The sequence below is a fragment of the Drosophila serrata genome, unplaced genomic scaffold (assembly GCF_035046125.1).
Source record: "Drosophila serrata isolate PLE 108 unplaced genomic scaffold, ASM3504612v1 contig_276, whole genome shotgun sequence".
NCBI classification, from domain to species: Eukaryota; Metazoa; Arthropoda; class Insecta; order Diptera; family Drosophilidae; genus Drosophila; species Drosophila serrata.
In genome coordinates this window covers 8,969,664-8,996,714 of record NW_028257174.1, presented here as the reverse complement: position 1 = coordinate 8,996,714, position 27,051 = coordinate 8,969,664, and the positions used below count along the sequence as shown (strand labels likewise).

Sequence of the window (27,051 nt, the reverse complement as noted above, 5' to 3'; positions counted from 1 at the left end):
AAAAGTAAATCTAAAAATTTAGTTTAGAACATTTTACTTATTTGTATTTTTCTTTTTTTTTATCTACTATTTTATTATGACTTCCAAAAAAGGCGAATACCCGAAAGTATGAATATCTTTAAATAGGGTACAGTTAAATATATAATTATAAATATATAAATATATTTATTTCAAGCCACACAACCCCGGAAAAAGGGGTAACCCGCCGTATAAACACTGTTTGGTCTTGGTTTAAAATTTGTATTCTTTTTTTTTCTTACTTTACATACGGAATGGTATTGCCCGAGGGAGAAAATCCTTTGTGCCTTTTCTCCCGTCCTGGGGGCGGGATGTACTATATAATCACATAACTCCGCTTGTGTGTGTTAGTGTGTGTGCCTGAGTTTGAGAATGTGACAATTGGTTTCGTCTGTGTGGGAGTGCGTCTGTGTATGTCTGTGGATATCGAAACTAGTGAAAGTGAACGTGAAAGTGGATTGCGAAATAGGGGAAGGAAGATTGATACGGAGCTAGGTAGACTGCAAGGATTCCCTGCCATAGAAACTGATTAAAAATAGATGATATTTTTTTATTTAAATATTCCGAAGCCATAACAAAGAGTTAATGTTTAATAACTTATTTGTAGGTCATTGCAATACATATTTATTTAAAGATCAACTTTTATGGCATACTTTTGTGCACCATATTAATTAATTTGCTGTTTTCGGCAGGACTTTTGTGTATATGATATATTTGACTGTACATTGTGTTATATTCAAGTATATCAATATATATTTTAATTAAAAAATTAACTATTGAATTCATTTATTTAGTTAAAATAATAAATGTAAGTTATTTTGTGACGATCCTTTAGAATGTATCCAATTGATAGGTGGCTATGCTGCTGAGCAGGACGACCACGACTGGCAGCAGGACGAGACCTTGAAGGCTTAAGTCCCCAAAATCCCGCAGGACCTCCGTCCAAAACCCCCCATCCCTGCGTGCTCCAGCTCCTGGTCTGGGCAGCTGCTTCCGCTTTGAATAAAACGCATTTTTCAAAAGTGCCCGAGTGTGTGTGCATGAATAATGTAAATATATATATATATATATATATATATATATGGTGCCTAACTGCGAGTGTGTGTGCTTATGTGCTGTCACTGTGGGCGTTTTTGGGCAGTTGGACCCACCTAGCCCCACTCCCCCTGGCTGAGCCAATATTGAAACTTTCAACTATACAACGTCAGCGCACACAAATACAATTTAAATTCCCCATATGTGTGTGTTGGTGTGTGTGTGTGTGTGGGCAAGCGGGATTTGGACACCGAAAGAAATTTGTTTAAAAAATACGAAACATCAAAATTCAAAGAAAACTGAAAAAGGAAGCTAATTTCGGGAATCCTGGCAGAGAAAATCAGTCATAACTAAGTGAAAAATTCATTAATTTTTATTCGGAAAGCTTTTCTGTGCTAGTTTTTATAAGATTAACAAATCTACATACTCAATTAAAAAGTTTTTAAATTTTAATTTTTTCTTGATTTTTTTCAGAATTTTAACGATGTAACCCCCTATAAAAATTTTAAAAATTAAAAAAATATTTAATTCTGTCGGACATAGCTAGATCGATTTGGCTGTTGATCCTGATCAAGAATATATATCATTTATAGGGTCGGATATTGCTCCTTCACTGTATAAAATGCTTCTGACTAAAATTATATACAAATTTAAAGGTGGTTTTTAAGGTATCGTATAGAGGAGATATCAAAGCTCATTTTTAAAAATATTTTTATTCTAAATAAATATTTAATTAATAATTTTAAAGTACATAGAATAACAGCTTAGGTTTTAAAATATTTAAACATTTTTCCCAAAGCGAATCAATAATCTGGTGATAAAAATATTTTATAATAAAGGGACTATATGTTATCCACACTTGTCATTTTAATAATTGAATTAATTAATTTAATTTAATTGATAAATGATAAAGGAATGAAATAAATATAATATACATTTCCTACCGTACTGGAAATTTCTCTGCCTGTATCTGGACCACTTTCACGTTGTATATATTTCTTTTTCCAGAGCCAGAAACGCTGGTCTGGCCTGTCTCATGGTCGAAGCGATAAAAAAGCTTAGGCTTATGCTTTCTGCACATTTTAAGCTCCATCCACCGTCTAAAAAACCAACCCCATCTCTCCTCCGTCCTCTCCCTTATACAGGCAGCGTCCACCCGAAGGACAATAACAACAACAATGCCTAGAGCTAAAAGCATGCGTAATTCTGTAGAGCGTATGGGGAAAGTGGGGGGAGTGGAGTAATGGAGTAGGGGATGTGGATGGAGTGGGTGAAGTTGGGCACATATGTGGCCCCGCAATGGAGCTGCCCCCTTGCCTTCCGCTTAACCAAATGGAGGGCGGCTGTCCAGCAAGGAAATTTCGTTTTGATTTTGCATGGACTTTCAAAATTTATGCGCTATTTGAAATGTAACGCACGTGTGTGTGTGTGTGTGTGTGTGTGTACATGTGTGGGTGTGTGTGTACTTGAGCAAAATTAAATATCTAAAGGAGGAGAGGGGTTTTCTTTTTGGCCTTAAGGCTTTTCAGCCTTTAAGCAGACAAAACCCTGAATTTAAGCCTCTGTAAGTAATTTTAAGAGCTTTAAATAATTTATTTATAATTATAAAATATTTTAATAATAATATTAGCTTTAGGTGAAATTAATGTTATTAAAATCTACTCTTATTTCATGCAAATATATATGTTTATTCCATATTCTCTGTCTGAATTTTAGCACAAACTAATTAACATATTAATATATATTAATAAATATTTAGTTATAAGCTTGCTAAATTATTGAGTTTTTGCTTGTTCTTTAATTTTAAATATAAAAAAAATTAAAAGGCACTATTTTTTAATTAATACATACAAATTTCCTTAGACTTATAATAATAAAATGTCATTCAAATATCAATTATAACTAACGCAGTAAAAAATTCTAAATTTCTTTTAACTTTGAAAATTTTAACAAAATGTTGAAAAAATTAAATTTTTGCCGGACATAGCGAGATCGATTCCGCTTTTAATGCTGATTACGAATATATATGACTTATAGGGTCGGAAATCACTCCTTTAGTGCCAATCAAGCTTCTGACCAAACTTAGAGTATATATGCAAGGCTATAAAATGCCAAGCTTTTTGAAATTTAAAAGACCGATTAACGATTATTAGAACACTATCAAGAGCGCCAATTACTTCAATCTGTCTGGTAGCGCTTTTTCAATGTGACCAGTTGCGGGGCATAGCAGAAATACCCGCTTGGCCCGGCAGATGAAACCGGCATTGATAAAATCCTGCAAATATTTTCACAAGAACCCGAAATATGTTTTAAATAGAATTCAATAAATGATTGTGCCTTTGGTGACACATCTCCGGCAAGGTGGGCAGGTGGAAAGTAACTCAAAAACCTAGCAGCCCGCTTTAGTCACAGTGTCAAGTGCCACTGAGTGCGGAGATCGAAACATTATTCAGACGGAATGGCTGCTACCGACTTTGTTGAGATAGATGGATCCTATCTGGAGGGTGGCGGACAGGCGCTCCGCAACGCCCTGAGTCTTAGCTGCATCCTGCGGAAGCCCGTCCGTGTGGTAAACATCAGGGCCAATCGCCCCAACCCGGGTATCTCGCACCAGCACCTGCACGGCGTGAAGCTGCTCCGGGACATAGCCGATGCAGAAGTGGTGGGCAATGTAATAAATTCTACCAAATTAGAGTTCATACCGACCACCATACGTGGCGGTAAATACCGTGTGGTGGCCCAGACGGCGGCCAGCATCACACTAATATATCAAATGGCCCTGCCGGTCCTATTGTTCGCTGGCGGCGCCTCGCAAGTGGACGCAACCGGTGGCACAAACGTTGGATTCGCTCCGCAGGTGGAGTACATGAAGCAGGTACTGCTACCCAATCTCATGCGCTTCGGGATTACCTTCGAACTGAAGCTACTTCACCATGGATTCTTTCCGCGCGGCAACGGGCGTTGCCTGTTGGACGTGAAGCCGGTGAATCTTATAAAGGCTGGGCAGTTGAACAAGTTCGGCCAGTTGGACAATGTGGCCGGCGTGGCCTACTGCGGCGGACGGCTGCCCATGAGCATAGCCCTGGACATGCAACAGACAGCACGCCGCGAGATCCATCGTTTGTGGCCCAGCCAGGACTGCAACATTGAGACAAAGAAGCTACCGTTCGACATAGCATCCGACAATGGAGCCGGCATTCTGGTGACTGCACATACAACAAGCGGTTGTGTCTTGGGATCGGGCGCGGTGGGCGAGAGGAAGATGCACGGACATTTACTCGGTTCGAATGCCGCCTGCAAGCTAACCGAATATGTGCGCAAGGAGGTCTGCATAGACGCGAACATGCAGGACCAACTCATCATCTATATGGCTCTGGCATCCGGCTGCTCACGAATGCTCACTGGTCCGCTGACCAAACATACACGCACCGCCATCCATGTTGCCGAGCAACTCACAGGCGTCAAGTTCGAGGTGACAATCGAGAGCTGCGGGCAGACACTTGTCACCTGCGAAGGACTGGGCCGCCTCAACGAGTTAATTTAACAATGGATCTTTATTACTTACAATATTTTGCCTAAATTATTGTTTACGTTTATACAAGAATAAAACGCGTCGCTACAAACGACGGAAAATTGCCAGGAAATGATCGCCCTTGTTGCGCACCACCTTGGCACCCTCCTCGCTGCTCTGGTAGAGCTTCGGGGTGATGGGGTCAGTATTCTGTGTAAATTAGTGAAGAATTTCAATGAGATTAAGCTGTTGTATTACATAAATAATGAATACATACCGCCTCCTGTTCGTCGAGACGCTCATACAGCGGATGCTCCTCCATATGCGCCACAATCCACTTGTGCAGGTCCTCCACATCAGTCATGGTATACACAAGGCCCTAGAGGACAGAGAAACCTTTGTGAGTATACTTATATTTAATAAGTATTATTTCTTCCCATATACTCACGCCTTTCTTAAGCACATAGGCATACTCGGAGAGCAGGGCCTGGTTAATGATGCGCCATTTGTGCTTGGCACGCTTGAAATGCGGATCCGGGTACAGAAAGAACATCTTCTCCAGCTGGCCCTTGGCGAAGTAGTTGGGCAGATACTTCATAGCGTTGGTCCGGATGCAGGCAATGTTCTGGTATGCGCCCGTTTCGCCACTCTTGTGCCTCAACGCCGTTATCCTATCCACCACGTAGTCCGACACCTTGACACGGATTTCCATGCCAATGGCGAGTTTTTCAGGGAACATTTCGCCCAGGGTGACCAGAAAGCCGCCGTAGCCGCATCCGATGTCCGCGAAGCTCACCTGTTGCCCCTCCTGGATGCTGGGGTAGAGCGAACGCCAGTCCACATCCTGCGGCCGGGCGGGGCTGCATAACACAGCGGAATTTGTTAAGCAGATCGAAAACTGGGGGATTGCATCAGGAGGAATTACTTACTAGTTGAAGCTATGGTCGGCAATAGGATTAGAGTGCGCACGCTGGCGGTAGTAGCGCTTCTGGGGAAGTCCAGTCACCGCTGAGGTACAATTCAGTGCCGCCGGCTCCCGGTCTCGATCCCTATCCTCGATCTGTCCTTCGGTGGTCACCATTATTTAAGGAAAACACAAGAAGCGAGCACGTTGGCGAAATAGAGCTGACACTATCGGCTGATTGGCGACTATCGTATGATGTGACCGTTGAATCAAACACATACAAATATATTTTATTTATTTATCAGTCTACGTGTAAAAGCACAGTATCATTTTGGAAAGAGCGGGCGATAAAGGCGCTATTATTCATTATTGTCATTATTATCCATTCAGTATTTATTTTCGAAAATACCGAAAACTTGAGTGCGGTCACACCTAAACCGCGCTCGCTGCGAACATGTCTGGCAACACCGCTTAGTTGTAAACAATCGGACGCGAAGTGCTGCAAAAATAAAAGTGTAAAATTGTTTTAACCGGTGGAGGAGAGCCCGGCAAGGGAATATTTTGTGTCCAACATGTAAGTAACACCCCATACTCCATTTACAGGTACGAGTTCATTCATATGCGCGTGTGAAGCGCACACGCGAACGCGCCTTTCAAGCTCCTTCCAGTCGAGAGGAATTTGGGGCCGGCTGGCAGAAGACCTTCTGTCTCCCTCACACACAAACTCTCTTCTTGCTTCTTGCACACAGTTAAGGGCATGGGTATAGTTTTATAATTATTTTAATTTATTTCGTTCACTTATCTTTTATTCAATTTATTACAATTTTTATAAATAATTTGCAACGCAGTAAATCATGCATTTCCGTTAAGGTATATATGTAAATGTTTGGACTTGTCTTTGCTTTTAGCTTTGCCTTATTCAATGTAACATTACAGTTAATCAGAAAACTATATTTTATATCCGTTTCAGTACGTTGGTAATTCTACTTAAGTTATAAAATCATCGGGTTTTTTTATCTTTCTAAATATTTTGTCTAAAAAATAATTCCCGGAAATCTAATAAGCTTTCTGTAAGTTAATTAAAAATTTGAATATTTTGAGCCGCACTCTTAAAGCCTGATTGACAAGTGTCATTTAAGTGGACACTGACAAAACAGAATTAGAGCAGTGATTTAGATAGGAGAGTAAAAAAATAAAAATACCTATGTCCTTAAAATTCTATAAATATGTTATTCATATATGTATATTAACCCACCATTAAAGATTGTAGGCATCAAAACACTTGTACCCAAATAGCTATAGGCTCTTTGATATCTGTCGCACACTTATCAACAAGTTTTTATGGCGAGCCAAAAGAACGGGCATTTTCTATTTAATTATTAACAAAGTATTTTTAAGTAACTACAAATTGGGAACAAGTGAAACCACAACGAAGAGCTTTAGGTCTTTGACTGCTCTAGTTGCGCTTTTTCGGTGATGCAATTGAACCGGCACCGACTTTGTACAGTGATTACTGGCAACAGGTGGATCGGATCGGTTCGAATTGGATTGGATTATGCTCGGAGTGCATTGGTCTGTAACTTCGAAGGTTACAGAGTTGTGTGTCCGTTTGTAACTCTCTTTATTATTATTATTATTTTAACTGCTGGCCGTTCCAAATTAAAACCGGTGCTGGTTGTTGTGGGGTGAAAGGCGTGGTCGGTGTAAAGGAGGTAGAAGAGATTGCTTGGAATTGGAAGTGAAGTGCGACGGCGGCAAGGTCGCGCCGTTTGCGTTAGTAAAAAACACACGTTTACACGAGCACATACCTGTCGGAGTAATGTGTACACCTGTGGCCACAACAGCAGGTGCAAGTTATACCTGGAAATTCAATCCTTGGTTAACAGAATTTGTAAGTGAATTCAAAGGCAGGTCTTGTTACTGGAAATTTAAATATGACAAAGTATCCCAAATAGTTGTACATTTATTTATTTACAATTGAGTGCTATTAGCTTGTCCCTTGACTGTGCGCACACACTTGTACCCGACGGGACTGGAGGCTCAAAGCTTCCAGCGCCATAAGCGGTTCGTTGCTCACTCGGGACAGACGTGGTCTCTCGCTCGCTCCCACCACGTTTGGTTCTTGGTCTCTGCAGCAGCTGTGCCTTGTAGCAGACCTGTTGCACGCTCTCTCTAACCGTCGCATCCGTTCCATTGCGCTTCCAGTTATTTATTTTGTTTTTGTTTTTGTTATTGTCCCAACTGGCGAGAGTGGTGAGTGAAACAAGAAGAAGCAGAAGCAGAGTTTGCAAATAAACAAAGATGCGATTAGCAGTAGCCTCTCTCATCTCGAAAACGTTTAATAAATATGGAATTTCCAATCTGATGAATCAGAGAGCGGACAGGGCAGCACGTCGGCCACTCGAGGCTTAAATTTAAACAAAATAATTAGAGCACGTACAAATAACTAACTGATAAGGCGCGCTCAAGTGCATTGATTGATTGCTCGGAAGTAGAAAGTAGCAAAGCTCCTAATTTAAAACTCTGAACTCAACTTTTAGGTGGCAACCCTGCTGGCGATTAACTCTAAACTTGGCCCACGCAAATACTGGTGGCATCAGGAACGTTCTGCGGAGACTGCAGCACAGACCAAGGTAAGACGTAGTAACAAAAATAGTACACACAAAAATACATAAAATTCTGGAAACTATTTTTAAAACAGCCAACACTTGAAAATACTCAACGCACAGTGGTCTGAAAGCCATTTGCACAACAGAAACATACACACAATGGGATCCATCAACTGCAAGGAATACAAAACCACGGGCAGCACACCCAAAAAAGAGAAAACCCCAGGTAACTAGAAGTCCCTGGACCGTTATTTTTGAAAATTAAGGTATTTTCTTAAAGGTTTGAGAGTTAAAAGTTGAAATAGCCTTCTGGCTGTTGTGTTGTCAAAATTGGAGTAAAATTTGATTATAAAACATGCAAGGTACTAAACATTCAATTTTCCTGAGTCCACCATTGGATGTTGCTCAACACATATGTATCTAGCAACTTCATTGCTTAGCAACATGTGTTAAGCTATAAAGCTTAGTAAGAGTAACCTGAAACGGATTCTGATTTGATTTTCATTATGATTATTTTCCATACAAATTGCTCAGCTTTTTCCATCTACCGATTGTATATATACTTTCTATCCCGACTTTAATCGTCCCCCGTGGCAGTAATTAGGAAAAGTGTGCGGTCATGTCACAGATGGATCCAATGATAGCCGCCATCGCCGTGCTCCTTTTACCGATCGAACAAGGCCAATTGTATAGGGAACTTAATATGGATTGGAGATTGGAAGAATGGGAATGACCCGCTTTGGAGCAATGCTGGTGGATTTCGGGGTAGAGGGAAGGTTAGATAATTGTCTCAGGCCCCCCCTCAAAAAAGAAATAGACAATAGCGCAGGGGACAGCGGGAGAGAGCAACTTGTTTGCTTCTTTGCTGAATCATTGCCACAGTGAATATTGCTTGATATAATAATTAATATCAACAGCTGCGAAAACCAACTTTTATACTTTGCTTAGACTAAAAGTTGCAGTTCTTAAAATCACTTGATATCTAGGCAACATTTGATTAGGATCTTTATATATTTCTTTTTATATTATAAAATTTTATTCAATTAAAAAACACACTGTATAAGAAAAAAGTAAGCTTCGTGAGGCTTCCTTAAATATGGCTTCTAGAGAGGAAGTCTCCCGTTGCTGCTTATCGATATCCACTGTGGTTGTAACTACTGCTATCGGCATTCCCCCTTTGGTCTCTCTTTATTCTCTTCTTGTTTCTCTCATTCTCGCTCTTGCTTTTTGCCTTTGACTTTTCGCATATTTGCCCTCCACTCGTTTCGCTTAAATTGGTGCCTTCATCGGTGGTTACCGTCATAGCCAGCGATTCATTCGGCCGACAACTGCCGGTGTTTAAGCGTTGAAAAAGCTCTTAAAAATCCAGTGAACATATTTGTGAACTCTCTTAAACAATATATAAAAGTTCTCTCCTCCACGACTGTGAAATCTGAAATCGGAAATCCTTTACGTACATACATATCAACCTTTTCGTGTGGTTAATTATTGAGGTGAGACCTATTCCGACAATTGTTTCTCTCGCATTATCAACATTATTATTATTGTAGTATTACTACTATTATTATTTAGGTTTTGGCCCTGGTCTCAGTTTGAGTCACAGTTCCAACCGGTTTTTTGTTTTTTATTTAGACGCGTGTGTGTAAGAGAGACCCAAATCTTAGATTAACATGGCGAGTCATTCCTAATTAGACAAGAAGACAGACAGACACAGAGTCGAAAGAGACGGTAAAGAGGTTGGAAAAGTCTGTAGGTACAGTGAAGTCTAGTATTGTAAGACCATCATATAAGATTAATATACAGAAGGGTATTAAAGTATCCAAAATAACTTGTTTAAGAGGTCCTTTTAAAGTCGATACTGTTAGTTTTTTTAATCCTTAGAAATCAGGAGTATATAGAATATACTACAGATATAAAATGTAGTATTTAAATATTATAGAATTATTTAATATTTTGCATCAAATGTAAAAAGTAAAAGGATATACAATTTTCGCCAAACCCAGGATTCATATTTTAATAATTTAATAATAATAATTTAATATTTAACCTGCTAGGATTGTATAAATTAATCTTACATTCAACAATTTTAAAATGTTTAAAGAGATTGGTATGTACGGAAAGTTATGTATTATTTAAATGCTAAATATTTATAGAAATGCTAAAACACTTCCATAGCCCAATAGATAACCTTAATACCGTGGGTCTAGGCAACATATTTTCGAATATTTACTGTTTGGGAATTTCAGATGACTTGTCTTATTCTCCATGGCGTTGATGATGACGATGACGATGTTTGCTGGATTTCTAGTCATGTATATATATGTTTATTTCCCCCTTCCGATTAGTTTGCTGATACTTCTAATACTTCCACAATTTGCCGTCTCATTGAGAGACCATTCAATATTTGTGAAACCTTATCGACGGCGATATATCAGAGATATCATAGGCATACATGGTAAACCATGCAAGTCACTCGAGATAGGGGCGTGGTGGACATTATAGCCATATCAGAATCAGAACCGACTAGAACTAGAACGAGAACTATAGAAGTGAAACACAGGTTTACAGGTGTTACTCTGACAGGCTGGTTTTCTCGATGACGTAGCAAGGCCAAGCAAAGGGGTTTTCTTTTTAAAGTTTGACATTGAAAGAGGTTAAATGGATTAATGGACGGGTCAATCGATCGGATCCCTTGGGACCTTGGTAGCTAAGATCCGCTTTGTTGTGGCCACTGGTAACCAGACAACGTTGGCAATTAGGCAGCTGCTTCCCTTCCCTTGAACAAAACTTAATAACAATGCAAATACAGGCTTCGGTCTATTATTTGTAAATATTTTAATTCTATTCGGAGGAATTTAAAGAAATTATTTCCGATTTGAGGTCGAATTCAAAGATACTTAGTTATCCAAAGGAGTTTTAATATGGGGCATATTCCTTGAATGGGATTTATTAATTAGAGTAAGCATTTTATGTATTTATTACCAAACATGATAGATACTCAATCGGGTTTTATACTACATTATCAGTTACATATCTCCGTTAAATTTATGATGCAAAGATATTATATTTATGGCCGTAACTTATCTCTGATCCATAAACATGGTTTAATATTAATTCCTCTTCAGGTTAGATTAAAATCCAAATCAAACTTAAATTTCCACTTCTATCAGGTTTTCTTTGAGCCCTTTTTGACTGCCAGGAGCTCCAGGCGTGTGATGGCATCGTCCAGGAATCTGCGCTGCTCCTGCAACTGTGGTAGTAGCTCCTCGGCGCTCAGGGGATGTGATGATTTTCTCGAAACCGATGCCGTACCCGCTGATTTTTCCGTCTCTGTCCAGCGGCTGCGGAGATTGGCCACACCAACCGAGGGTCTCAGCATATCCAGCACTCGCTTTATGATGGAGGGACTAGATCCCTGGTGGTTCTGCTGATCGTGGAGGTGATGATCCTGCTGATGGCTGCTGTGATCACTGGCCACACTGCCCTGGGGAAATTCCGGCATGGTTAGCAGGGGTCCCCATAGAAAAGAGCCCAGGCCAGGAGCAGCAGCTGGAGGAGTGATCTCCGAGGAGGTGTGCTGTTCCAATTGCTTGCCCTGGGTGGCAAAGCGACCATCCAGCAGCTCCAGTTGACGCTTCAAATCGTCCAACTTATGCTGCAGATGCTCAAAATCAGCGCTCAGATTGATGGCCAGCCGTTGGGTGGTAGCCTCTCCCTTGGCAACACCCTCCAGGCTTTCGATTTGCCCCGCCAGCTGGTGATCCCTTAGCTGCAGATCATCCAGCAGGAGCTGGGTCTCCGGTCTGGCTGGCTGTTCCAGATAAAGACGCGAGATCTCCGCCTGCAGCAGCTGCTTGTGTGTGCGCAACGAGCTGAGCTCCAGCTCCTGCAGGCTGCTGAGATGGCGGGTTTGGGACTGAGCCTGGACAGATCCCGATCCCAGCAGCAGCAGTGAAAGCAATCCCAGAAAGACTTCCGAACACGAGCGAGGCATTTTCTTGACTGTCTGTCTGTTTTTCTACCTGAGCAGCAAGCGTCGCCAGACTTTCCCTTGAGCCCTTGAGTGAAAAACTGGAAAATTTTATGTGCCCCACACACCTACTCGTTCTTATCTCTAGCTAAGATATATATATATACCTGAATCCGAACAGCAACCACATCTCTTTATCACCGTTTCTCTTTACTTCTTCCCCTCTCTTTGCATGATGTCTTCGCCAGGCGGTGCCGTCGGTTCCTACCAGTCCAAGTGTAGCACTCAGAGTCCTAGCACAACGATGTCATCGCAGCCATCCACCGCGGATGCCGTGGAGTACACGGATCCCGTCGCCGTAGAGTGCAATGTGGCCGATCTTAAGGAGAACGAGATGCGGCAGGTGGACTTTGATGAGGATACCCGCGTCCTTCTGGTGAAGCAGAACGGTAGCCTCAAGGCGGTCGGTGCCAAGTGCAGTCACTATGGAGCTCCACTGAGCACGGGCGCCCTGGGAATGGGTCGTGTCCGGTGCCCATGGCACGGCGCCTGCTTCAATCTGGACACTGGCGATATTGAGGACTTCCCGGGACTGGACTCCATACCCTGCTATCGTGTCGAGGTCGGCAATGAGGGTCAAGTGCTGCTGCGAGCCAAGCGATCGGATTTGACGCAGAACAAGCGTCTGAAGAACATGGTTAACCGCAAGCCCGAGGATAAGCGCGTCTTTATTGTGGTCGGCGGTGGTCCATCCGGCGCTGTGGCTGCGGAAACCATCCGGCAGGAGGGCTTCACCGGCCGCCTGATCCTTGTGTGCCGCGAGGAGTATTTGCCCTACGATCGTGTCAAGATTTCCAAGGCCATGAATCTGGAAATCGAGCAGCTGCGCTTCCGCGACGAGGACTTTTACAAGGAGCACGACATCGAGCTGTGGCAGGGCGTGGCTGCCGACCAGCTGGACACGGCCCAAAAGGAGTTGCACTGCAGCAATGGCTATGTGGTGAAATATGATAAGATCTATCTGGCCACCGGCTGCTCTGCCTTCCGTCCGCCCATTCCTGGCGTCAACTTAACGAATGTACGCACCGTCCGAGAGCTGGCCGACACCAAGGCTATCCGGGATCTTATCACACCCGAGTTGCGTGTGGTTTGCCTGGGCTCGAGCTTCATTGCCCTCGAAGCAGCCGCCAGCCTGGTCTCTAAAGTTGCCAGTGTCACCGTCGTGGGCCGCGAGAATGTGCCGCTGAAGGCCGTCTTTGGAGCGGAGATTGGTCAGCGGGTACTGCAGCTGTTCGAGGACAACAAGGTGGAGATGCGCATGGAGAGCGGTATCACCGAGATCGTTGGCGATGAGGAGGGCAAGGTGACTGAGGTAGTGCTGGTTGACGAGACTCGGTTGCCCTGCGACCTGCTCATTCTGGGCACTGGATCCAAGCTCAACACCCAGTTCCTGGCCAAATCGGGCGTGAAGGTCAATCGCAATGGCTCCGTGGACGTCACCGACTTCCTCGAGTCCAATGTTCCCGATGTTTATGTGGGCGGCGACATTGCCAATGCCCATATCCATGGCCTGGCCCACGATCGTGTGAATATCGGTCATTACCAGCTGGCCCAATACCATGGACGAGTGGCGGCCATCAATATGTGCGGCGGCGTAAAGAAGCTGAAGGCAGTGCCCTTCTTCTTTACCCTGATCTTCGGCAAGGGCATCCGGTATTGCGGTCACGGCTCCTACAAGGAGGTCATCATCGACGGCAGCCTGGAGGACTTCAAGTTCGTGGCCTACTTTGTGAACGAAGCGGACACGGTAACGGCGGTGGCCTCTTGCGGCCGTGATCCCGTCGTGGCGCAGTTTGCAGAGCTCACCTCGCAGGGCAAGTGCCTGGGACGGGGCCAAATTGCCGATCCGGCCACTCGCCAGGACTGGACGAAGAAGATCACAGAGCCAGTGGCCCAATATTGTTAAGGAGATCGTGGTTTTGATGATGTGATGAGATTGGTTATTATATTTTCATGCAATCGTTGAGTATTCAGTATATACATAATATGTATATTTATATTGTAATTGTGATTTTAAAAATTGTAATTGTAATTCGGAGTATCTCCATTGAGGTCCCGTCGCGCTTGCCACTTTTGGCCCCTCTGAAACGTGAGCTTATCATTCCCCAGCAGTCGCACCATGGGTGTTTTTTTTTTGTTCATTTTATTAAGTTTTCATTGAAATTGATTTATTTTTGCTAAATAAAGTTTTACAGTGTCGTAATTACCAAATTCATGGTGTTTTCTCTTTGCTTAAAACGGTGTATTTAAAGATCTTAAACAGAAGGAGCAGTGGGACCAGCACCGTCCCAATAAATATTACCACAGAGATGGTATGATTTATTTGAGTAAGCTTCAAATTGTTTCGGTATTTACAAATTGAACATCACCACACAGTGTTGGAAAATAAATATATATCGATATTAATACCATTTTCCATTTCTGACACCACACCACCAGGTCTCATTACTTGTTAAAAGTTTTCTGCCAAGCGATAATTATCGAATGGCCATATCGATAGCGTTGCTAAATTTTTCCAACTCTAGTTCAGAACAGAATTCTGTTAATGAATTTTACTTCATTCTATTCAATTCTAAAGTATCTGTAAGCGTGCACAATTTTAAATAACAGCTTTGGAATTCAGAAACAAACAATCTATTAAAAAATATCAAGAATATGTTTTGACATTGGTATTTTGACATATTTTCAACAAGAGAGGATTCTGTTAATTTACATCCACCCGACAGCCAAAGAGAGAATTGAGAGCCCACATGTTATTGATTTTACATTCCAGATGGGAATTCTACTTCCTATATGAGAATTCGACCCCATGTATCTGTAAACGTGTAGAAGGCCTCTGTAGGCGTGTAGGATGTAAAATGTTGATCAATAGCCACGGAAATTGGAGTGACCTCAGGAAAAATACTAAAGAGTGACCAAAAAATGTATCGAAAAATGCCAACAAAAAATATCTTCATATTTTTTCGATTCAACAACCCTAATATATATACCCGATCCGCCGATTTTAGTTTTTTTTAACAACCGCCGCCCCAAGTTTAGTGATATCGACTTCGCATTTCTCGCCCCAATCGAAACTCCAAGCAACGCGGTCTTTTCCTGTCAGGCGGCACATCGAAACCTAAAAACTAAATTAAGCTGAATTAAAGCGAGGAAAACACAAAACTAGCAACAACAATACGGCGGCTTGTTTTTTTTCCTGTGCTTGTTAGTGTTCTCTTTTCGCGGCGGGGTGTTTTGTTGTTGCCGAAACACACATACAAACAATCGCAGTCATCCAAGGAAATCAGAAAAACAAATTGATTAATGTGACAACAAACGCCAAGCTAATCTCGAGTCTAATTAAAAAAGGAAGGCACAGCCAGCAGCATCAGCACCAGCAGGAAAAGGAGGACAGGCCAGGATGGAGCTAATCAATAAGTTCAGCGATGCATTCTGGAGTACCCACATTTGGCTGCCGCCGAACACCACCTGGGCGGACATAGCGCCGGGCTCGCGGCCGGATGTGGTGCACGCCAACTACAAGGACCTGATCTGGCCCATACCCTTCGCCGCTGTGGTCATGCTGGTCCGCTACACGCTGGAGCGGTAAGTGTTTTCTCGCTTTTCCGCTCTTTTGACCCCCCATTCAAATTGGGCACGCGGTGCTGCACCAAGTACAGTAATACCGCGTTACGGTAAAGAATCGAGTTTATTCATACATTTTTCTTTTTCGCCGCCGCCGACAAACATAACCTCCTCACGTGGAAACGCCCAACATTTCACGAGTGTGTGTGTGAGGGCTTGTGTGTGTGCTTGATTGTTGTTGCCGTTGCAACTCTATGTTTTCCCTTCCAATAGAGACAGGAAAAACAACGACAACATACCGGCAGCCGGCTGCATTTTCCATTTTCGCCGCCAAGCTGAGAGGGGGAGGGATAGCGACAAATAGAAATTCCCACAAGAAAACCCCTGAGATATTGAACCAGGCCCACCCCTGTGTCCTCCAACAACTACTCCCATTCTTTTCATACTAATTGTTTAGTTAAAAGTATATATTTGTTTATAGTTTCAACACCAGTTTCATGCCGCGTGTTTGCGTATGTATGTACATATATGGATAAGTATATGTATCTATGTATGTACGAGACCGTAAATGGGAACGAACTACAGTGGTGCAAAAGAAGTGAATGGAGTTGCAAAAATGTTCATTCCAGTTTTCAATGGGTTATTCTGTTGGAAGCATCGAATTATAAAGTCGATATTTTCGTATAACCCTTAAAAACCAACATCCAAATCAAATATTTACGGATCTCTGTCAGTGCCAGGCGATAAGCACTGTTCAATTTACAAAATCAAACTCCCTAATAAAGAATATGGTTTACTTAAGCGTGTTCAGATTTCAGATGTAATATAGAAACATATAAAGATTATGTACAATAAGAAAGGCGAGGGTTTGCAACAAATTTAGTGTTTGAAATAGTTTCTCTCCGATAAGATAATTACGTGTTTTCGAAGGTAAAAGATTAGCAGCTTATAGGTTTGTTTAAAACGCAGTAATTCGTGGGCTGGGGTTCAGTGCTATAAACTTTTGAGTATAGTATATGTATATTCCATTTTCCTGACATTCGAATCACTGTGTGGGCCAAAAGAGCAACATTTTGGCCGCTTTTCAGGCCAATTAACCAGCAACTGTATGTTTGGGTTGATTGCGTGCAGTTGCATTTGCATGTAATTTATATATATATTTTGTCTACCCCTTATTATGTGCCCTTAATTTGGTACAAAAAATAATAGTTATAATAAAAAAAATACATGTGAACTGGACTGTGCAGTAAATGTTAGTCTTGTGATGTCACAAGTCGCATACTTGAACGGATACAGAGCAACTTCACTAAGTATTATTTATATATATTATTTAAATAATAGGATAATCCATATAAAAGCTATTTTTTGAATCGATATTTATCAATTTTTTATATGGCCATTATTTTAAAAAACCAAAGCTATAAAATCGCGTAACTAGGTCAAAAATGCATTCATTTTATATCGTTTTTAACAGGTTAACAAATCTGCATACTTATTTTAAAATATAAAATGTTTTGTCATTTTTTTAACATTTTTTGAAATTTTCATAAAATTTTGAAAATAATTTAAAAAAAATTGTTTCAGCCGGAGAGGGCTAGAAAGATTCGCCGATTGATGCTGATCAAGAATATAGGATCGGAAATGACTCCCTTCACTGCCTAGCAAGCTTCTGATTAAATTGGAATACCTAGCAAGGGTATAAAAACAAGCACTTGGAGTATATTTAAAATAGTTAATAAATATATTTAAATAGTTAATATTGGGAGCTCCACTGTAGATCCACTCCGCTTGTGCTTCATTTTCTGTTGGTCGTTGATATTTGTTGTTTGCATTTGAAAATGAGACAAAACCAAATCTGTTTCATGGCAGACCACTTTAGTTGTTTCTTCTCGTATTTTTTTTTGTTTCTTCAGCGGCTTCTTAAACGAGAATTGGTCGTCAAGGTCGATTTGGCATTTTTGGACTGCCTCTGCCTTTGCCTGCCTCTATTAACATTCATTTAATGGCAAAAGTCGTAGCCGAATCGTCGCGCTTCGGTTGGGTTTGATCCGAAGTCTCTTCGCCCCTCTCCACACCTGTGGCCACCGCCTTGGGGCACCACTAGCACCATCTACCACCAACCTAACCAATACCACTGCTGGCACCGATAAGATTTGCGCAAAGATTTACGTATAAAACCTGATAACAGGGCTCGGTGGTGCTGCTGCCTCTATTGTTTTACGCCGAACTCGCGAATGAGTGTTGTGTCCATTTGGGGACTTGCAGAGGGTGTGTGTATTTGTGGGTACAATCAGCAGTGACGGCGTGCTTTAAATTTAAAAAGGGGGATCCGAGCTGTCAATGAATGAATCAAATTATTTCTATATATAAAACTGTTGAGGAAAAATGCCTATTTGTGTATAAATTTGCATAAAACTGGGCTAAAACAAATCATTTGCATTTGGATTTATTAGGCGTACGCCACTGGTATATAGAATATACATATGTATATATTTCAGTTCGAATAGAATAGTATCTTTTAGAGAGTATGTTCGTCATTCAACAAACGCTTTTCCTTGCTCCGGCCAGGCCAAAAGCACTTGTCTGTGGGTGAGTCACTGGCTTTTAGAAGTTTTCCAAATATGTGCGCACTTTATGGCTCGATTGGCGCTTCCCTTATGGCCACAATGCGGATACACACAACACATACACACAGTTTGGAATGTCTGCAAAATGGGGTTTATGTTTATGCTGTGGAGGCAGGCAACCAGAAGAATTGCTAAAGAGCTAAAGTACTGAACGATCTACCAGAGTAAAGAGTCACAATTGGGGCTAAACTTTTAGAGGGAGTCTATGCAATGTCACATATTTTGATGTTATCTATCTATAGAGTATATCTTAATGCCAAAAGTTCTTATATTAGGTGCATTGTGTTCATCAACTTGACGTAAGGTTTAACCCATTGAACTGGAATATTTTTATCATTTCTACTCAAAATTTGAGATAAGATAATGTGTATCTATTACGATTAATGTGTTTTTTCAAAGCGGAAATGGCTCTGGAAAATTTGATTAAGAAATAGAAAAGTACTAACAGATAATAAGATTAATATATTCAATTAAATAAAGTATTTAGGGTTCAAAAGAATGTATGGCATAACATATTAAAGAGTTTTTAACCTAATCTTAAATTGAAGATAGTGTTAACTAGTATTGCAAGTGATTCAAGTGCTTCTGGAAAACTTACTTAAACACTTTACAACTGTTTGTTTCGAATCTAACAGCAATCTTAGATAATAATAAGTGTTTTACCTAGAACGCAGATTGCAGATTAGGTATTAGTTCAAGTGGCTGTTACCGCTGCTAGTTTAGTGGCCACCACTGTGCTCCAGTGGGCAAGTGCCATTCGTTCTCATTTCGCACACACACTCTATATGTGCGGCTATGCTGGGGCTTTGTGATACGTAATCACTAAGAGGCGACCCTCAAGCTCGACGCTATAGTGCGATAAAATTTCAGGTTAATTATTTTAATGGCTCACATGCACAACAATCGCACACACACAGCGACGTCCAGCTATATAACTACATACGTGTACGTGTGCCCCACAGAGTGGGAAACTATAACATTGTATGTACAGACTAATCTCTGTCGGCTCCACCTCCTCCGTGTCGTATTTTCCGCCTCCAGATTGGCAATAGAAGAGAGCGACTAACACTAAAAATCCAAGAACCGAAGAAGTACCTCTCTAAAGAACCCGTTTCCCAGGGTTTTCCCCCGCCTCTCTGGTAAACGCGGCCATTCCAAATGCTTATCGTGCCCCACGATTGTTGCCCAATGGAAGTGAAAAGCAGAAAAACAGAAAAGCTTTAAAAGCGGAGTGAAAAAACGCACGTGCTTCGGAGGAGGAGGAGGTGGAGAGAGTAGTAGTAGCACCTGGTCAGGTGGGGTAGAAAAGAGGAAGCCGGAATCGATTCCATTGCAATTCGTTGAATGTCCAATTAGCACCTCATTCTTCTTCATATCATAAACGCAATCGATACTAGTTTCGATGAGTTCGTGCCAAGTAAAGAAGCACCGAGAAAGCTTAAGACAAGAAAGAAAGCCAACTTCAGGAAGCAGAAGCATGTATGCCCTTAGATCAGGGAGAAGAATTTGAAATTTTACTGCCATTCTTCAAAGCAAATTATGCTAAGAAAATGCCTATTTATTTGTCTTGTAACTCTGAACTTTTTAAGTAAATTTGTTCCCAGAAATTAGAAGCATTATATTATCTTAATTATATTGCAATTTGGCATTATGCTTGCCGGGACAATTATTTAAAAACTAGTCGCTGTGGGAAATCTTCAACCAAGTTAAGTGTTTCTTAGAGATTCTAACCAAGGTTTATCAATTATTATTTATTATACCTTTTCAGGGTACTTAAATTTTAGTCAGAAGCTTGTTACGCTATGAAGGAGTCATTTCCGACCCTATAAATCATATATATTCTTGATCAGCATCAACAGGATAATCGATCCAGCCATCTTCGGCAAGGTAAAATTTTTTTCAAAATTTTATAAGGGGTTAGGTTACATCGTTAAAATTTTCAAAAAGTTCAACATGTTTGACATTTTTAAATAAGTATGCAGATTTGGTAGCCTGTTAAAAACTAACGTAGGAAAACTTTCCGAGTTAAAATTAATGCATTTTTGGCTTGGTTATGAAATTTTTAAATAAAAACATTAATAAATATCGATTCAAATAGTGCGAATATTTCAAGCTTAGCTATGATTGCTTTCCGATTCGATCCAATAATTAATTGCAATCTGCGAGGAAATATCATCATCGTCTTCAAAAAGTTGGTCACTCTTCTTGTTTTATTATAATCCCTTAATAAATATATAACTAAAAGAACCTTGGATATTTTATATATTCTAATAATTTCGTGTAATTTCCCAAACTTTTTCGAATCTGCACTTGAAATTTCTAGCGATAAGTTCCCACATAGTTTTTTGCTTAAACATTTAGTTTTAAGCATTTACAAGCCGCAGATTGCAGGAGTGGCCGTAAATATGAATTGAAATAATGTAGCATAAAGATTATAAGCACTTCTTCGATCGGTCGATCAATTAGTCGCTGACTAATGGCGCTTATGCTAAATTCCATCTGGCCAATCGGACGTGACTCAGACCCAGACATCGGACCAAGTCGGACCACATGCAGTCCATGTATGTCTGATTATATAGCTGAGGATGGTATGGTATAGTACTTATAGTCGGTGCTAATCTCACAATCGCCGGCTGGGCTGGCTTGCGTGTCGTATTATCGTTGACAAGCGCTGAAAATAATTCCCCCATGTATGTACATTATATGTACAAATGTATATATATGTATATAATACAGATATTTAGCTCATACTTTTTAGTTGATAAGACCAAGAAAAAAAACTGTCGAATTGCCATGGCCAGCCGTTGCACTTTGGGCGCGTCATTTGCACATTGCCTAAATGAAATTGAATAAATTAAATAAGAATGTGTCGAGGCAGGGCAGGGCCGCCCTTATCGCAAAATGTGAAACCTAACCACGAAATCGTTATACCCAAGCTCAAATTCACAACACAACACCCTCATTATCCGCACGCCAGATATGTACAGTGTCAATTTTGTGATCATGATCTTTTTGCAAAACACACACACAGTTCAAGTTTCTAAATCGCTGGCCTGAACTTGAACCTTCAAATAGGAGCAGTGCCTTGCTTAAATTATACTTAAATTTGCTTAATATCTGATTATTTTGGTTTAAAAATTGCCTTACAAATTATAGCCAATCACTTAGGGATTCAGCAGCTCTATTTCGATATTATTATCAAAATTGGAAAGTAATTTGGGACTTTAATAGGGGAAGATGTCAACCAGAGCGTGTTTCTCAACTTAATTCGAAGTTATCTCTTACAAAAAGTGTACAAATAATTGGTTTTAGTTTAGTTCCGTTTAAAAAACAGTTAAATTAGAAGCTCTAGTTTAATAACTTTACAAAGCATCTAAATTAGTCGCACGTTCCCTTGGAAAACACGTAAATTACTAGTTTTAATTAAGTTATTGTTGTTAGTTTTTATTTCCCATTAGCAATAGCAAAGCTTATTCCCTAAACTGCGGTAGCAGCCATCGCTCCTTCGTCTCCGCCGCTCCCGATGCGGAGCTTTCATCCACACCGTCCAGGACAAGTAACAGCTCGTGATCGTTGTCCGGCTGCAGGTGTTCACGCAGGTAGTCAAGGAACTGGGCATCATCAGTGCCCAGGCAGGCAGGCTGGCGCAGCTTGGAGTCCAGGTTGTAGTAGCTACCATTGATTCGACGCACAGCCAGCCAGTGACGCATCTGGAAGGGCAGCGGCACCAATTGGCCGATGGTCATCTGTACGGGGACATTGAGGATGAAGCCAAATATGGCTGTGAGGTCCAGGCAACTCGGATCCCGCCGTCGGTCGAACCATACGACCTCGCGACTCCTCTGCTGTACCGCGTACATGATAACGTTGACATCGTAGTTGCCCCAGCCAATCCAGGAGCGATGCGGATTCAGCCAGGAACGTGGCGTCAGCGTTGTGCAATACTCGTCCAGTTCCGCCTTGGAGAACATGCCGGGGCGCTGGAACAGATTGTTGAGAGCGTGCAGGCCGCACAAGTGTCGCGTCTGGCGCTCGTGGTAGATGGTCATGTTGTTCCTCTGTGTTGTGTTGGTGTTGTTCCCGCTCCTGTCCGAATCCCCCAGAGAGTTGCCTTGTGTCTGGGCTCTGGGAGATTCCATTTCCGAGTATGACAAATGGATATTGAAGTTAGAAATTGATATTAAGTTTGTTACAAATCAGTTGTGTTTATGTTTTGTATTAGAGCTGGAACACACTTCGATTCTTTTTAATGGTGCAAATATTTAATACTATCGATAGTATCGGAATTTGAAAACTTTTTTTAAATGTATTTTAGTTTTTTTGTGTTGTTTTTAAGCCAATTTGGACACGGAAAACAAACCATAGGTAAAAAATATTTCTGTAGAGTTTGTAGATGTTGTACTTTCAAGATTTTACTGTTTATAAAGTTGTTCATTTATAATTTTCCTTACCCCAATTGAAAATGTGTTCAGCTCTTGTTCTTTATTTTTCTTTTATTTATTTATTTTTTTTTTTTTTTTGCAAGGCTGCAAGTCATTGGGGGTGTGACTATCGCCCATTGAAAAAAGCATCATCGATAGCAAAATCGAGCAGTGCCTGTAAGTGCGATGTATCGATAGCAGCAAGGCGATGTTTTCGCAGGCATTTTCGCGGCTTCATACATATTTAAATTCTGGCACAGCTTCCCCTTTGATCTTACTTCAGCTTAATGGCTCGCCTTTATTATACATATACATATATTTTTAAGACCCAACCATGATATGAATATTTAGTTGAGACCTGATATAAATTATGAATAACCTTTTCGTCGCTGATAATAGACCTTGCCCTGTGCGTCACTCTCTGTTAATGACGCACTGCCTATTCTCGATTTAACTCGATTAGTTACCAATTTATTTTTACAACGCCCTGCACGCACTCATTTTGGGCGTAGGAGACCCCAATTAACATTGGAAATTTATAAGAGTTGTCAACAAATTAGGGAAGTAAGGGAGCACAGTACACTGATATACTAAATCAATATCTGACAGCAAATGCGGGCCACTGATGGATTCAATCAAATCCTTTATGCTTTCTAAATTGAATTATGCTGCAACTGCTCTTTAATGTTACTTGAACTTGAACCACACTTTGGTGGAGGTTTTTATTAATTAATTGTAATGATTTACGAGGCAGACAGAGTCTGGTTGTGATTCCTTGGTGTCGCGTTGGCATACAAAATGAGGAATTGGAAGCTTAACTTGATATTAAAATTAACTAAAATTATAAATCCTATTCATTGGAATGCAGAGCTCGCTGCTTTCGTTTTCATTGGCAAATTAACTTCCGAAGCCAAGTTCACTTTTGGGTCTCCCGCTAATTACATATGCATGTGGCTGTTCGAACCCAGAAACCCATCCCGAAATCAAGCTCTCGAGCCTCGAGCTCGATCCTCCCCAAAATAAACCAAGTTGCCATGCTCCACACGTGCCAGACGACGGACGTGGGGATGGTGACAGGTGTGTGTCCCATTGTTTCGCCCAGAATTTTAATGCAAAATAAATGTATATATACATATAATATAATTTAAATAAGAAGATAATAAATAGACAAAAAATCAGAAACGTTTCCGCGATGGGTGTACGCGCTACTACGCACATTATAAACAAATTAAAAGGAGGCCTGTTGTCAAGCCCAAGGGAAGAACTTTTATTGCAACCTCAAGTACAGAATATTCCGAATTTTGTAAAGCTGCCAAGTCTGTATACATTGAAATCAAATCTAGACTTGATTAAGGTGAAGTATAGATAGATAATGGAGTTAATAGCTCATTATAAGCTCCACACTTGCACCTACATTATAACTTGATGTACCTAATTGAGTTTATCGTGTACTCAAGTACTTTATCTGGGGGTTATATAACTTTAAAGCCCCTCGTCGCACTTTTAGAGGCATGAATCCCTCATATCTGCTTATTATACACCCCAAAAATAACCGTCAATATATATTTATATTCATTTATGTTTATGTTTCACAGTTTTTGGATATCACCGATTGGCAAATCTCTGGGCATACGCAGCTCTAGACCTAAGAAAGCGGCAAATGTTCCTATATTGGAGACGGCCTATGCCAAATCGACACGATTGGACAACAAATGGGTGAGTTCTTTGGATGCCTTGCCTTACCCCTATAATGGTTCTAATATCCTTTTGATTACTCTCTTTCCAGCTGGCTCCGCTGTCCAAGCAAACGGACATGACCGAGCGACAGATTGAGCGCTGGTGGCGACTGCGAAGAGCCCAGGATAAACCATCGACGCTGGTTAAATTCTGTGAGAATACATGGCGCTGCATCTATTACTTGTACAGCTTCATCTTTGGCGTGATTGTGCTGTGGGATAAGCCCTGGTTCTGGGATGTGAAGAGCTGCTGGTACGGCTACCCGCATCAGGTAAGTGTAGGAACTGCACTGAAAATGAGAATATAATAATATCCATCGTATTCTTTCAGTCGATCAGCAATGACATCTGGTGGTACTATATGATTTCCATGTCCTTCTACTGGTCCCTCACCGGCACCCAGTTCTTTGATGTGAAGCGCAAGGACTTTTGGCAAATGTTCATCCATCATATGGTCACCCTTTTGCTGATGTCATTGAGTTGGGTGTGCAATCTGCATCGCGTTGGTTCGCTGGTACTGGTTGTCCACGACTGTGCCGACATATTCTTGGAGGCGGCCAAGTTAACCAAGTATGCCAACTATCAGAAGCTCTGCGATGCCATCTTTGCTATCTTTACCGTGGTGTGGATTGTGTCACGCCTAGGCTTCTATCCTCGCATCATCTACAGGTGAGTTTTATTGGCTGCTCCTGGTTTTACATTGGTTTCCCCGAAACTCACACAATCCCTCTCCCATTAGTTCATCCGTGGAAGCACCGCGCATTCTGCCCATGTTCCCAGCCTACTACATCTTCAACTCACTGCTTCTGATGCTGCTTGTCCTGCACGTAATCTGGACATATATGATTCTCAAGATTGTTGTTGACTCTTTGCAGAAGGGTCTGGTAAGTATTGTCCTCTTAGCCGTCTTACTCAAAACTGGATTGAACCAGAGCCCTGAGCTAATAATCTGTTACATACGATGCTATATTCTATCTAAAATCTTACTGACAAACTCACCCATTCTTCATTTGCAGATGTCCGGTGACATACGTTCCAGTGATAGTGAGGATCTCACAGACAGTTCGGAGAATGCGCGTCTGGCCAATGGCTCGACGCGTTCCAAGAGCAAGTCGAACAGCGGCGCGGCCGGAGGAGCTGCTGTAACTCAACGCAAGTCGGCCAATAATACCAATAATCACACGACCGAAACGCGAGGAGTTGCTGCGACAACGTCCAAGTAGACTGTGTAACCACAAGAAGGGTCAAGGGGAGACAGGAGCAGCAACAACAACAGCAGCAGCAGAGAGACAACACACACACATACACATGCGAACACACACCCCCCACCCACACCTACACCCACACCCTCCCCCCAAACATTTACACTCACACAGAAGCACACGAAAACCAAACCAGTTCAGAACGTTTTTATGTTAATTATTATTTTTATATATTAATTTTTTTTTTAAGCTAAACAAGATGAGAAACCAAAACGAAAATTTCAATAAATGCGAGAAAATTGATGCGTAAACGATTCGCCTGTCTATCGTTGTACTATATATTTATATATAAATACTATGCCTCTCCATTTTATTTGTTGTTGTTGTTGTTGTTAGTGTGTTTTGCTTAACCAAAAAAACAAACCAGAAGAAATTGAAAACCAAGTTAAAATTACCCATAAACGATTAAAGGTTAAAGATAAAGCTAACTAAAGTTAAGTTAAAGTTATTTTACTAAACGAAGTGGAAGACAAAAGGTGGCACAGTGTGTGGGACTAAACCAAATTTGCTTAGACAAAACAATTGAAATAAATTAAATTTGAAGGGAGAATAGTGATTGAAGAAGAACTATTGTAAATATATATTGTACTTGTACTTGTTTCCCATATATTATTAATAAATTTATGCAGAACAAATTACAAGAACCAAAAATAAAAAACAAGTCTTTCAAAAAAAGCAAAAGGAAAGGGATGGCACTATTTAGCAGAGTAGAGTTTTCAAGTCCAAATTAAGAGGTTTTTTCCCTTAAGGACATGAGTTGTGTCCTGTATTTACTCTCTCTTACTCCCTCTCCCTTTCTATTTGAATATCTGATATAATTCTATATTTAATTTTGTCATTGTATTGTTTTTTATTATATTAAAGTCGTAAAAAAGTGCACTTCAGAGGCATAACAACTAGGCAGGCATCGAGTGAAGAATTCATTTTCGATTCTATATAGTATACATATATATTCATCAGCAGTCGAGCTGATTTAGCCATATCCTTCTGTCTGACTTTGATACCCTTACAGGGTATTCTAATTTACTCAGAAGCTTGCTACGCAGTGAAGGAATCATTTCCGACCATATAATCCATATATATTCTTGATCAGCATCAACAGCTGAATCGATCTGGCCATTTTCGGGAGAACAAAATTTGTTACAATTTTTTTCAAAAATTTATAAGGGGTTACATCGTCAAATTTTTTTTCAAAATCGAAAAAAATTTTAATTATTTAAAATTTTCAATTTAGTATTCAGATTTGATCACCTTGCAAAAACCAACACAGAACAGTTTTCCAAATTAAAATTAAACCTTTTTTGGCGTAGTTATGATTAATTTCAAATTTAATA

The 27,051-nt window shown here is 40.9% G+C and overlaps 6 protein-coding genes and 1 long non-coding RNA gene across 10 annotated transcripts; 3 read left to right on the top strand and 4 right to left on the bottom strand.

The window, feature by feature from the left end:
* The first annotated feature begins 3,511 nt into the window (after positions 1-3,511).
* Positions 3,512-4,697, top strand: Rtca (RNA 3'-terminal phosphate cyclase). Its single transcript, XM_020949620.2, has one exon. The coding sequence runs from the start codon at positions 3,512-3,514 to the stop codon at positions 4,595-4,597; it is 1,086 nt and encodes a 361-aa protein (XP_020805279.1). The 3' UTR covers positions 4,598-4,697.
* LOC110181758 (tRNA (guanine-N(7)-)-methyltransferase) lies at positions 4,589-5,967 on the bottom strand. Its single transcript, XM_020949621.2, has 4 exons — positions 5,494-5,967; positions 5,013-5,424; positions 4,842-4,943; positions 4,589-4,774 (listed from the first exon to the last, which is right to left on the bottom strand). The coding sequence occupies exons 1-4, from the start codon at positions 5,643-5,645 to the stop codon at positions 4,670-4,672; spliced, it is 771 nt and encodes a 256-aa protein (XP_020805280.1). The 5' UTR covers positions 5,646-5,967; the 3' UTR covers positions 4,589-4,669.
* Positions 5,896-14,318, top strand: LOC110181815 (apoptosis-inducing factor 3). Of its 3 annotated transcripts, none has more exons than XM_020949704.2 (4): positions 5,896-6,042; positions 8,009-8,101; positions 8,170-8,303; positions 12,296-14,318. In XM_020949704.2, coding segments are annotated over exons 1-4 (1,947 nt in total). In that variant the 5' UTR covers positions 5,896-6,040; the 3' UTR covers positions 14,014-14,318. The 3 variants fall into 3 exon arrangements, with proteins under 3 accessions (XP_020805363.2, XP_020805364.2, XP_020805365.2); XM_020949705.2 differs by lacking the exon at positions 5,896-6,042 and adding an exon at positions 7,514-7,721; XM_020949706.2 differs by lacking the exons at positions 5,896-6,042; positions 8,009-8,101; positions 8,170-8,303 and adding an exon at positions 9,215-9,570.
* Positions 7,073-7,568, bottom strand: LOC147643332 (uncharacterized). The gene is made up of 3 exons (XR_015272417.1): positions 7,444-7,568; positions 7,277-7,388; positions 7,073-7,193 (listed from the first exon to the last, which is right to left on the bottom strand). It is a non-coding gene; the product is annotated as an uncharacterized LOC147643332 (long non-coding RNA).
* On the bottom strand, positions 10,889-12,298 carry LOC110181816 (uncharacterized). The gene has a single exon (XM_020949708.2). The coding sequence runs from the start codon at positions 12,069-12,071 to the stop codon at positions 11,244-11,246; it is 828 nt and encodes a 275-aa protein (XP_020805367.2). The 5' UTR covers positions 12,072-12,298; the 3' UTR covers positions 10,889-11,243.
* Positions 14,319-14,611: 293 nt separating the features above from the next.
* schlank (ceramide synthase schlank) lies at positions 14,612-25,968 on the top strand. The gene is made up of 6 exons (XM_020949872.2): positions 14,612-15,692; positions 24,315-24,435; positions 24,506-24,727; positions 24,787-25,124; positions 25,195-25,339; positions 25,472-25,968. Exons 1-6 carry the CDS (start codon positions 15,508-15,510, stop codon positions 25,676-25,678), a joined length of 1,218 nt encoding a protein of 405 aa, XP_020805531.1. The 5' UTR covers positions 14,612-15,507; the 3' UTR covers positions 25,679-25,968.
* Josd (Josephin domain containing) lies at positions 21,709-23,026 on the bottom strand. 2 transcript variants are annotated; one of them, XM_086836217.1, is made up of 2 exons: positions 22,750-23,026; positions 21,709-22,423 (listed from the first exon to the last, which is right to left on the bottom strand). In XM_086836217.1, the coding sequence occupies exon 2, from the start codon at positions 22,345-22,347 to the stop codon at positions 21,769-21,771; it is 579 nt and encodes a 192-aa protein (XP_086692343.1). In that variant the 5' UTR covers positions 22,348-22,423; positions 22,750-23,026; the 3' UTR covers positions 21,709-21,768. The 2 variants fall into 2 exon arrangements, with proteins under 2 accessions (XP_086692343.1, XP_020805532.2); XM_020949873.2 differs by lacking the exon at positions 22,750-23,026 and having other exon boundaries at positions 21,709-22,731.
* Positions 25,969-27,051: the final 1,083 nt, after the last annotated feature.

Bases quoted from the DNA above. Each gene is read 5' to 3' on its own strand.
- schlank (XM_020949872.2), top strand. From the start codon at position 15,508: ATGGAGCTAATCAATAAGTTCAGCGATGCATTCTGGAGTACCCACATT. The intron at 15,693-24,314 runs GTAAGTGTTTTC...TATGTTTCACAG, and splicing joins GTCCGCTACACGCTGGAGCG to TTTTTGGATATCACCGATTG. The intron at 24,728-24,786 runs GTAAGTGTAGGA...GTATTCTTTCAG, and splicing joins GGTACGGCTACCCGCATCAG to TCGATCAGCAATGACATCTG.
- LOC110181816 (XM_020949708.2), bottom strand. From the start codon at position 12,071: ATGCCTCGCTCGTGTTCGGAAGTCTTTCTGGGATTGCTTTCACTGCTG.
- LOC110181758 (XM_020949621.2), bottom strand. From the start codon at position 5,645: ATGGTGACCACCGAAGGACAGATCGAGGATAGGGATCGAGACCGGGAG. The intron at 5,425-5,493 runs GTAAGTAATTCC...TGTGTTATGCAG, and splicing joins GCCGACCATAGCTTCAACTA to CCCCGCCCGGCCGCAGGATG. The intron at 4,775-4,841 runs GTATGTATTCAT...TAATTTACACAG, and splicing joins GTCTCGACGAACAGGAGGCG to AATACTGACCCCATCACCCC.
- Rtca (XM_020949620.2), top strand. From the start codon at position 3,512: ATGGCTGCTACCGACTTTGTTGAGATAGATGGATCCTATCTGGAGGGT.
- LOC110181815 (XM_020949704.2), top strand. The intron at 8,102-8,169 runs GTAAGACGTAGT...TTTTTAAAACAG, and splicing joins AGACTGCAGCACAGACCAAG to CCAACACTTGAAAATACTCA. The intron at 8,304-12,295 runs GTAACTAGAAGT...TGTCTTCGCCAG, and splicing joins CAAAAAAGAGAAAACCCCAG to GCGGTGCCGTCGGTTCCTAC.
- Josd (XM_020949873.2), bottom strand. From the start codon at position 22,437: ATGGAATCTCCCAGAGCCCAGACACAAGGCAACTCTCTGGGGGATTCG.